This window comes from Falco punctatus, assembly GCF_963210335.1.
Source record: "Falco punctatus genome assembly, chromosome: 4".
Classification (NCBI taxonomy): Eukaryota; Metazoa; Chordata; class Aves; order Falconiformes; family Falconidae; genus Falco; species Falco punctatus.
The window spans coordinates 25,775,148-25,784,654 of NC_137583.1; the positions used below are offsets into that span (position 1 = coordinate 25,775,148).

The window sequence follows — 9,507 nt, forward strand, 5'->3', positions numbered from 1 at the left end:
GCCGGCCGCCAGGGGGCGCTCTCACCGCCGCGCCTGCCGGCCCTACGCCGCGCGGGGACTGCCGGGAGCGGCGCGGTGCCCGCTGGGAGCAGGTCACCATGGCGGCCCGTGTCCTCTCGGCCTGCGTCCGCCGGCTGCTGCCGCGCCCGCCGCCCGCCCCGCGGCCCGCCGCGCTCGGCACCCTCTGCCGCCTGCCGGCCCCGCCGCGGGCGCTGCCGCTGGTACAGGTAAGGGCCGCGGCGGGCGGGGGCGGGGTGGGGGGGGGGCGCGGCGGCCGGCCCGGCGCTGCCCGCTGCTGCCCGGTGTGTTGCAGGTGCCGCGGGTGGCCTGGCCGGCCTGCCGCCGCTTCTCCGAGCTGCCGCCCCTCACCCTGGCCGACATCAAGGAGCGTGTCCTCTACGTCCTCAAGCTGTACGACAAGATCGACCCGGAGAAGGCGAGCGGGGCCGGGCCGGGGGTCGTGCGGCGGGGCCCGGGGGGTCGTGCTGCGGCCCGCTGAAATGGCCGCGGCCACCTGACCTGGCTCTCTTCCCGCAGCTCACAGCCGAGTCCCACTTCATGAAGGACCTGGGTTTGGACAGTTTGGACCAAGTGGAAATCATCATGGCCATGGAAGATGAATTTGGTAATTCATAGCTGTGCGTGCTCGGGTTCATCGCTGCCTTTGTTTTCTGGTTAATCCTTAAGCACAGCTGTAGCAAACAGGAATTAGTTCTTTTCTGTGGACAGTGACGTTGACTTTTCTCTGATGTAATTCAAAGAAAATTATGTAGTTCTCAGTCAGTGAGAACATGCTCTGGTGGCACCGGTGGGAGTCAGGAGAAGGTGTCTGTCCATCTGCTCCTGAGGTCGGTCCCTCTGGGAGTGTTGACAGCTTTTCTCCCCACGCCCCTCCTGGGCAGTCCCTGCGGTATTGCTGGGGAGGGGCAGGGTGGGGGACAGCAGTGTGTGACTGAGGACGGCAGATACTACATTTACCACGAAGGCTGCATCTGGAGCTGATCTTGGCTCTTGTTTGTGAAATCACAGATATCCCAGATTTTTTCCTTACCAGATTTTTTTAAATCCTCAATACTTGATGCTACTAGGGAAAAAGAAAAAAAGGTGTCTTTTCCTTATTACTTTATATTCCAAGTTTTGGGTTTTACTTCATTTTGGACTTTTTCATGCTTTCATTTGAAGCTCATAAATTCTGGAGCACGCACCTCATTTGTCACACTGGGTCATAAGTGGCCCTGGGGTTTGGTCGTTCTCGAAGCCTAGGCAGATGTTTCCCTTTCAGAGTATTTACTAAGAGTTTATATATGTAATCCACTTACTGTATACTGTGAGTGAAGTGTTAGTGTCTGTCTGTAAGGACTAGAAAAAAGGAATATAAATTTTCTGGGATGTATTTCTGACCAGTTCCACAGCTGAGAGCCCTCATGTTCCCCACCCCCAGCTCTGTAGGAGCTGTTTGGTGGTACGAGCCCTGAGCGGCAGACTCTGATCCTGAAGGGCTTCAGGCTTTGGCTTGCCTGGAGTTACCATGAACATCCCCCTTCTGTCACGCACCGGCAGGGAAGGCGTTAGTGACTGTAACGAGGCGCAGGGGACACTTGCTGGCTGGCTTGGCAGCCCCGCTCCCTGCATCTGCCTTCTCCCTTACACGGAAGCAGTGTCGCGTAAGGCAGAATGCAGCTGGAAACTTGGTGTAGTACTGAAATGCTGGCTCTGGCTGACACAGCAGCCGCTGCCTGTTTGTCCCCTGCCAAGCTGCAGGCATCTGAGCCAGCAGCAATTACTTCCTTTAGCCTTGCTCCTGTTTCCGTTGGTTTGGGCTAATTATGTGCACTTTCTTCCAGGATTTGAAATTCCTGATGGAGATGCAGAAAAGTTAATGTGTCCACAAGAGATCGTAGATTACATTGCAGATAAGAAGGATGTTTATGAATAAAAAAGAGTTCTTCAAAGCTGAGTAAGTAGAAACGTGCTTCTGGGAGTGTCTCGGGTAACAACGGCACGCACAGGGTGCCGGTGCGTGTGCTTGGTGCCTGCAGAGGTGACAGCACCTTACAGCTGAATGGCAGGCAGGAGTCTGGCAAGTCTGGGAGGGAGCTGGCAGCAGCTGCCCACTCTGAGGAGCGGGGAGGATAAAGCATGTTTCCCTGAGGCATCTGCTGCTGGAGGTAGGATGTGGGGCTCAGTGACCTTTCATCTCACCCTGCCTGGCACTTCATGCGCTCACAGTATCCACGTGTCTTTCTAAGTAAGTAGATGGCACATTGGCTTTAGTCATGGAAGTCCCTCTGGGCAGTGCTCCTTGGCTGCTGTGGGGAGGTGCCTCCCGGGGGGTGTGATAGCCCACTCCCCACTGCCGTGTTTCCTCCTCACCCGCCGCCGCCAGAGGCTGCAGCAGGGAAGGAAACAGGCAGGAAAGGGTTATGGGAGTGACTGCTCTGAGGTGCGCTGGGGCTGCAGGGGAAATGAGCTGGTGGCCCAAGGCCAGTGTGCAGCAGATCACTACTTCTTGTTTGTTCCTGTGTGGCTTCTGGCCTCCCCCCACACTCCCCTCCTGGGTCAGGGGAGAGCCACTGACCCACTTCTTTTCTGCCTTAAAATACTAGTTCTTGCTTGATGAAACATTAAATATGTGGATTTTGTGGATGTTTTTTTAACAGGAGATGTCTCTACCACCACGACAGGGCTGGTGTCAGCGGGTATGAATATGAGCGCACATGCTGTACCGTTGCTGCTTTCATTGGAAAGTTGTACTTGGACATTGTATTTAAAGCCGTCTGAATATGTTGTCCTTTAAAAACAAGAAAGAAAAAAAAAGGAATAAAGATCTAAGACCATTGTTGCATGGATGGCTTTTCCGTTTGGCACTGTGGGTGGCTCACTGTGTCAGTGCTTGGTGTGCAAAGGACGCGTGGGGGATGAGTGACCCACCTCACTAGAAACGCCCTTTTCCAGCCCAGGCTTTCCTTTGCTCAGCTGGGGCCTCCTATCCCCTGGGGTGCTGTCTGCCAAGCGCAGAAGGGTTGTGGGTCTGTCGGGGTTGGGGGTCGGTCGGGCTCTGAGTGTGTCTTGTTCAGAGTGTTTTGCTGTTTGTCTTCCCTCTGTGAGTGAAAGCATGAGCAGCGCCTGTGTGGCTTGTGCCGCTGTGCACAAAGCTCCGTGCCCTGTGCTGCTGGTGGGATGGCGCTTCCTGTGATCTCACTGCTGGTGTTGTCTGCTCTTCCCAATAAACCGCCCTCCTGCTGCCTTTTCTGTTCCTTTCATCAGTGCTGGTAAAAGCCAGCTGTTTCTGTTTGAAAGGCTTCTGCTTTCCTCATGGAAAATAAAGGAACGACTTTCCTGCCTCCAAAAAGCCATAATGTCGCATCAGTGTTTCTGTAAGCCCAAATAATCTCAGCACAGGAGGCTTGCTTTAAATCTCTCCCAAGACAGAGACAAGTTATTTCTGGACACTACACAGTTTTTCCTCCCAGCCAAGAAACACTTTCATATGTCAAAGAGGCACTGCCAGGCTGTGAGCCAAGAAAGCGTTGCTCGATTATGTATCCCCTCTGGCAATCGGGCCGGCGAGTCTCGGCGCTGTGTGGTGCCCAGGCATGAGGTGGGTGTTCTCGGCGCTTCCTCTAAAGCTGCATTTTGCTTCTAAAGTCGCCCTGCGCCGAGCCCCGGCCCGGCTGGTGACCCGCTGCCTGCAGGCCCCGGGTTCCTTTCGCTCGGCCCCCGCCCCGGGGCGCTCCTCGGGCGCTGCTTCACCCAGACGCCTTCGGGCACGTTTTCCGGACGGGCGCCCGGCAGGACGGGGATGGGAACCGGCTGCCGCGGGCGCTGCGCCCGTGGTGGTGTCCCCGGCGAGCTGGGCGTGCCGGGGCGGCTGCTGGTTTTGCTGGTCTTACTGGGGGTGGCCCTGCGCCCTTGGGCGAGGAGCCGCGGGCAGAGGCAGCCGCCGGTGCCCGCAGGGAGCCTTTGCCCGGAGCCGGGCAGGGCCGGAGCGGCCGGGGGGCAGCGCCCTGGCAGCCCTCGACGCGGCTTCTCGGGAATCGCCCGTTGCGGGGGGAGATCCCGGAGCCGGTGGGGGAGCGGCCGGCCCCCCCCCGGCACGGGCCCGGCGGGAAAGTCCTCGGCGGATGGGGGGGCTGATGGGGGGACGAGTCCCCCTCCCCCCTCCCCGGGCGGGTCCCGCAGCCCGAACCTCGGTGTCCGGCGGGTCCCCGCGGGCCCGACCATGCTGCCGGCCCCGGGGCAGAGGCGGGGTCCCGCCGGGGTGGAGCGGCGGGGCCGGAGCCGGTGGGGCGGGACCGGGCCGGGGGCTGCGGCTCCCCGGTGCCTCCGCCCCGCCGCAGCGGGGGCGGGCGGGGGCTTCCTGCCGCCGCCGCCTGGGCAGAGCCGCCGCGCCATGGAGCGGCTTCGGCTGCGGCTCCCGCGGCTCCTGGCCGCCGCAGGTGAGCGCCGGGGCCCGCCGCCGCCTCCCGGGGACGGGGGTCCGGCCGGGCGGGGGGCGGGCAGGGGGGGCACGGCCCGGGCAGGGTCCCGGGTCCCTGGGCGGGGGATGCCCGGTGGGCTCGGCGCTGGGCGGTGGCGGTGGCGGGGCCGGCAGCGGGCGCGGGAGGGGGCTCCGGGCTCTCCGGTCGCGCGGGGGCGGGGGGCGCTGGGGACCCGCCGCGGGGGTTCGGCCGCGGGGTCCCGGCACGGGGCGGGTGGGCGGCAGCGGCGGGAGCGGGGCCACGTGCCGTGCGCCGGCCCGGGCGGCGAAGGCAGCGGGTGCGGCGGGGGAGCGGGAGCCCGGCGGGGCGCTGGCGGGGAGCGGCCACCCGGGGGTCGTGGTGGCCCCGGCTCCGCCAAACGGGCGAGCGCCGGCTCCGATGCCTGGGGGCTGCCCGGCCCCTCCGTGGAGCAGCCGCTGCCGCAGCGGCGACCCCGAGTCCTGCCCAGGGCGGTGGCGGGGTCTGGCACGGTGCTGGCCGCGGACCCGGCGGTGCCGGCGCTGGCACCCGGCGGTTGCGGGCGATGGTTCGGTTCGGGGCAAAACGGGCTTTTTCCCGGCCGGGGCCGTGTGCGGCCGGGCTCGGCTCAGCTCGGCTCGGGTCCGCCGCCGTGGTTGAGCGGTCCCTGAGCGTTCCCTTCGGCAGGGCCGGCGCCGGGCAACGGCGCCGGGCACCGGCACCGGCGGGGAGGTGTGGAGCTCCACGCCGGCAGCTCCCCGGTGCCGGTGCGTGACCCCAGTGCCCGGTGCCGGTGCGTGACCCCGGTGCCCGGTGCCGCCGCTCTCCGCTCTCTCCCCAGTGATCGTGGAGTGCTGCGCGCGGCTCTGCCCCGGCCTGGGCAGCGGGACGGGCCCCACACCGGCCACCGCGGTCCCCTGCGCCCACCCGGGGACAGCGACGGGGCAGCGCTGCCAGACAGGTACCGTGCGGCTGGCACCGTCCTGCTCAGGACCTGCCATCCGTGGCACCGCGTGCCGGCCACGTGCATCAGTGCCGCTGCGGCTGGGGGCTGGTAGGGGTCAGCCCCCCTCAGTTGTCCCCCACTTCTGCCTCTGCTCGTAGATCCGGAGCGAGGAGCTGGCACAGGGCGGGCATCAGCACCGGAGGCCATGGGGCCGCTGCGGACAGAAGCTGAGCTGTTGCTCATCCCTGGGACCCCCACCGGGACTGCTGAGCCCCCCAGCCCCCAGGGGACCCCCGGAGGCCCCCGGGCAGGCAGAGAGGGGACGCGGCCCACGGGGCGCGATGGAAGAGCCACTGAGCACCCGGGGCCCCTGCTCCCTGCCGGCATCGCGGAGCAGGCAGCTGCAGGAAGCGAGTGGCCATCTCCTGCCAGCCTGGGTGTGACCGGTGTGGGGACCCCAGCCCCTGCGGAGCCAGACACAGCGCCCACCACCAGATCCCCCCCCGAGACTAACCCTGTAGGAAATGCAATGGCAGAAAGCGCCACGACCCCGCAAGGGACCCTGTTGCATCCACCGTCCTCTGTGATGGTGCCGGGCTCTGCTGGGGGGCAGTGGGGGCCCCTCAGTACCCTGCAGGGATGGAGCCCCATGGGGACAGCACTTGTGCAGAGCCAGAAGGGCTCTCACAGCCCCTTGTCCTCAGAGCTGTGGACTGGGGAGGGCCCAGGTGCCACTGTCCCACTGGGTGACAGCAGCCCAGGGACCCCCCCGAGCATCACACTGGCCACAGACAGCCCAGCGCCAGGGGCGACTGGGACATCACCCTTTGGTGGGGGGCTGCAGAGGCTTCTGACTGCTATGGGGACGCTGGGGGGGACACGCCAGGGGCTGCCAGGGCTGGGGCTGGCAGGAGGACGGGGCTCTGACTCCCGCCTGTGGCATGGGACGGACATTGCCTGGCAGGGTCCCCACTCTGCCCCTCGCTCCTCTCCACTGTCCCTGGGAGCTGGTGGCCGTGGGGGCCCTGTGGCCAGCGCAGCCTGGCCAGCTGTGGGGACCGGCCTGACTTCCCTGCCTGCCGCAGGCAAGGGGTCTGGTCTGCCTGTCCCCACCACCACGGCTGGTGCCCCAGGGATGACATCCCCTGGCGTGGGGGGAGCCCTGGACCCAGCCACAGGGATCTTGGGGCCACCCAACATGGAGGGTCCCCCTGAACACAGCCACGTCCCCCTGGAGCAGACCTGGCATCCACCAGCTGTGCCGGGGCAGCCCCCCACCACCATGGCCCCAGGCAGCACTGCTGTGACACAGAGCTGGGGGTCGTACACCAGTCAGGGGTCCCCCTGGGGCTCTCCCGCATCCCCCGCCCCTGCAGTGCCTACGCTGCCAACCCCACGGCCCTCACCAGGGACCAGGTGGGTTGTGCTGGGGCTCAGCCCCACTGCGGGCACCCCCCCAACAGGCCCATCCCCAGGGACTGGGCTGCCCCACGCTGGCGCTAGGGGGGATGCTGCTGAGAGCCCCCAGATCCTGGGGGGGACCCCCATGGGAGTGAGCAGTGCGGGGCCCTTGGCAGCCACTGCCCCACCGAGCTGGCAGCCAGGCAGCCTGGACCCCCCCTCAGCCCCTGGGCCCCCCCAGCAGCCAGCTGCGTCCCAGCCTGCGTCTTCCCCGGGGCTGACCACTGCTATTGGCATCGCTGTCACTGCCGCCGCCACCACCATCACAGCTGCCACTGCTGTCACTACTGCCACCACCATCACAGCCACCACCACCAGCCCAGCACTGCTCAGGGATGTGGGGACAGTCACACTGGAGCCTGGTGCCACTGTACTGCAGAGGGATGTGATGGGGCTGACGGGGGGGCCCCCAACTCCTCTGCCCACCGCGATGTCAGGGTCCCCCCAGCAGCCCACCGATCCCCCCGGCACCCTGGGCCATCGTGGGAGCCCCGGGTCCCCCCCAGCTGCTGGTGACACAGACCTGGTCCGGCTGCCGAGCAGCCCCAGAGAGCGGCCGGATGCTGACACCCCCCCGGTGACACCGGCTGCGGCAGGCAGGGCCCCGCGCGTGTTCATCATGGAGGATCAGCCACCCCTCCTGAGAGGTGGGTCTGGGGGGGGCGTTGGGCACGGCCGGAGGAGGAGAGGCCTCAGGAGCCATCAGCATGGGGGGGCTGTGGTGGTGGCCCCCGCGGGCGGGCATTGCAGGTCCCTGCTGTGCTGATCCCCGTCTCCCCCGCAGCATCGCTCCTCCGCATCCCCTGCGAGCTGGTGCTGGACATGGGGTTCGTCCCCGCCCTGCAGGACCCCACATCCCGCGAGCACCGGGGTCTGCTGCACAGCTTCAACCGGACGGTGAGCGCAGGACGGGGCTGAACCGGGGGACTGCGGCTGGGGGCCGCCCTGCATTGCGCTCAGCCTCCTCCCGCACAGGTCTCGCCCCTCTTCATGTCGCTGCCCGGGTTCCTGCGGCTGGAGGTGACGGGGATCAGGTGGGTGCTCGCACCGCTCCTGCCCTGGGCAGTGTCCCACGCTGCGCGGCCGTGGCACTGCCGGGCTGCGGTGCTGGGCGCGTGGGGCTGGGCCCGGCTGGACTTGCCGTGGGGTGTCCCCGCAGGGAGGGCAGCGTGGTGCTGCAGTACGACGCACTGTTTGCGGCGGAGCGGGTGCAGGCGCCGGGGCTGGGCGCGCTCCTCGACGCCGTGCTGGGCTCCAGCAGTGCCCGGCCAGGGCTGGTGGTGGGGGCTGCCCCCGTCCTGCGCAACGTGGCTCTGGGTGAGTGTGGGGCATGCATGGGGCTGCGCCGTCACAAGCCCTCCTGTGGCCCCCGGGCTCTGGTGCCTGGCCAGGGGCTGGTTGTGGTGTGGGCACGTGCCTGGCCCTCTGCCCGGTGAGGAAGGGATGGCACAACCGGGCCCCCACCCCGCAGAACGGCCACTGGACCCCTGTGCCGCACTCTTCGCCTGCCGGGCCGGCTTCGCCTGCGTGGCTGGGGCGGACGGCAACGCCACGTGCACCTCCCTGTGCCACCGCGGCTACTGCAAGAACCACGGCATCTGCACCCACCCGCCGGACCACCAGCCCCTCTGCCAGTGAGTGCCCCCGGGGCCAGCGCTGGGGTGATGGGTGCTGCCCCCCTGGCGGCTGATGGCCCCCACCTCGGCGCAGGTGCCCGGCCGGCAGCGATTTCTGGTTCATGGGGCTGCGCTGCGACTACCGCGTGACACAGCAGAGCCTGCTGGGCATGGCCGCGGGCGTCCTGCTCAGCATCGTCCTCCTGGGCGCCGTCGTCGCCGCTGTCGCCATCCGCCGCTTCAAGATGCTGCTGCTGGAGGCCAGGGCAGACCAGACCCGCAGCAGGTGGGATGCGCGGGGATGCAGGGGTCCTGCTGGAGGGTCAATGCCCTGGCCCCTCCCTGGGGGTGCTGGGGGGTCGATGGGCAGCCCAGCCCGGGTCAGGGCCAGCCACGGCTCGGTGGGGAGGCAGGGCTGGGGCTTGGGCTGAGCTCTGCCAAGAAGAACCCTACGGTGGCTGATAGCGGGGCCGGGGGGCTCTGGGTGCGGCTGTGTCAGTGACGTGCGGTGCCCGGGGGGGCTGGTGGCCCCACCGCCGCCACCGCCACCGGGAAGAGGCTGCAGGCAGGACGGGGGTGCTGCAGGCTGCTGGGCTGGATGAGGCTGTGGTTGCGCCGAAGTGCTGCGGACTGGGACGGGTGAGATGTGCTGAGCCCCCAGAGCCGTCGTTCCAGGGACCCCTCCCCAGGCGCCTCCCGGGGGGATCGGTGTGGCTGCGGGTGGGGACCTCCAGCTGCCCTGGCCCCGCCGCCCTCCCCGCCAGCGGCTGTAACGCACCAGGGGATTGTTCCTGGGGAAACTCCCGGGAAACAGCTGCGGGGCCGCGGCCAAACGTTGCTCAGTGTCACCCGCTCTGCCCCCGCCCCGGGAAATTTGGGTGGAAACCTGTGAGCTGTGCCTGCCCGTGTGCGTGAGCACGTGCCCGTGAGCGTGTGTGTGGCTGCGTGTGGACATGAGCCCGCGCCTGCACGTGCCCGCGGGTGAGCATGTGCCCATGCATGTGGGCACGTGCTGGTGCGTGCCCCCGGGGTGCCGCAGCCGCCC

The 9,507-nt window shown here is 66.9% G+C and overlaps 2 protein-coding genes across 4 annotated transcripts in view; both read left to right on the forward strand.

The window, feature by feature from the left end:
- The first annotated feature begins 6 nt into the window (after nt 1-6).
- NDUFAB1 (NADH:ubiquinone oxidoreductase subunit AB1) lies at nt 7-2,837 on the forward strand. Its single transcript, XM_080384439.1, has 5 exons — nt 7-227; nt 314-436; nt 538-625; nt 1,845-1,957; nt 2,661-2,837. The coding sequence occupies exons 1-4, from the start codon at nt 99-101 to the stop codon at nt 1,934-1,936; spliced, it is 432 nt and encodes a 143-aa protein (XP_080240565.1). The 5' UTR covers nt 7-98; the 3' UTR covers nt 1,937-1,957; nt 2,661-2,837.
- A 146-nt stretch (nt 2,838-2,983) lies between these two features.
- Nucleotides 2,984-9,507, forward strand: part of LOC308062643 (uncharacterized protein) — an 8,287-nt gene continuing 1,763 nt past the window's right edge. For 2 of the 3 annotated variants that reach the window (XM_080384412.1, XM_080384413.1), the window contains exons 1-8: nt 2,984-4,439; nt 5,281-5,400; nt 5,544-7,493; nt 7,631-7,743; nt 7,822-7,880; nt 8,006-8,163; nt 8,318-8,480; nt 8,557-8,748. In XM_080384412.1, the coding sequence (XP_080240538.1) occupies nt 3,803-4,439; nt 5,281-5,400; nt 5,544-7,493; nt 7,631-7,743; nt 7,822-7,880; nt 8,006-8,163; nt 8,318-8,480; nt 8,557-8,748 (3,392 nt within the window). In that variant the 5' untranslated portion in view covers nt 2,984-3,802. The remainder of the gene's footprint in view (nt 4,440-5,280; nt 5,401-5,543; nt 7,494-7,630; nt 7,744-7,821; nt 7,881-8,005; nt 8,164-8,317; nt 8,481-8,556; nt 8,749-9,507) is intronic. The other variant, XM_080384414.1, reaches the window with a different exon arrangement.

What these genes read in the sequence shown, in the direction of transcription:
- NDUFAB1 (XM_080384439.1), top strand. Translation starts at nt 99, where the DNA reads ATGGCGGCCCGTGTCCTCTCGGCCTGCGTCCGCCGGCTGCTGCCGCGC. An exon ending in GGGCGCTGCCGCTGGTACAG is followed by an intron (nt 228 to 313) that starts GTAAGGGCCGCG and finishes GGTGTGTTGCAG; the next exon opens with GTGCCGCGGGTGGCCTGGCC. An exon ending in ACAAGATCGACCCGGAGAAG is followed by an intron (nt 437 to 537) that starts GCGAGCGGGGCC and finishes CTCTTCCCGCAG; the next exon opens with CTCACAGCCGAGTCCCACTT.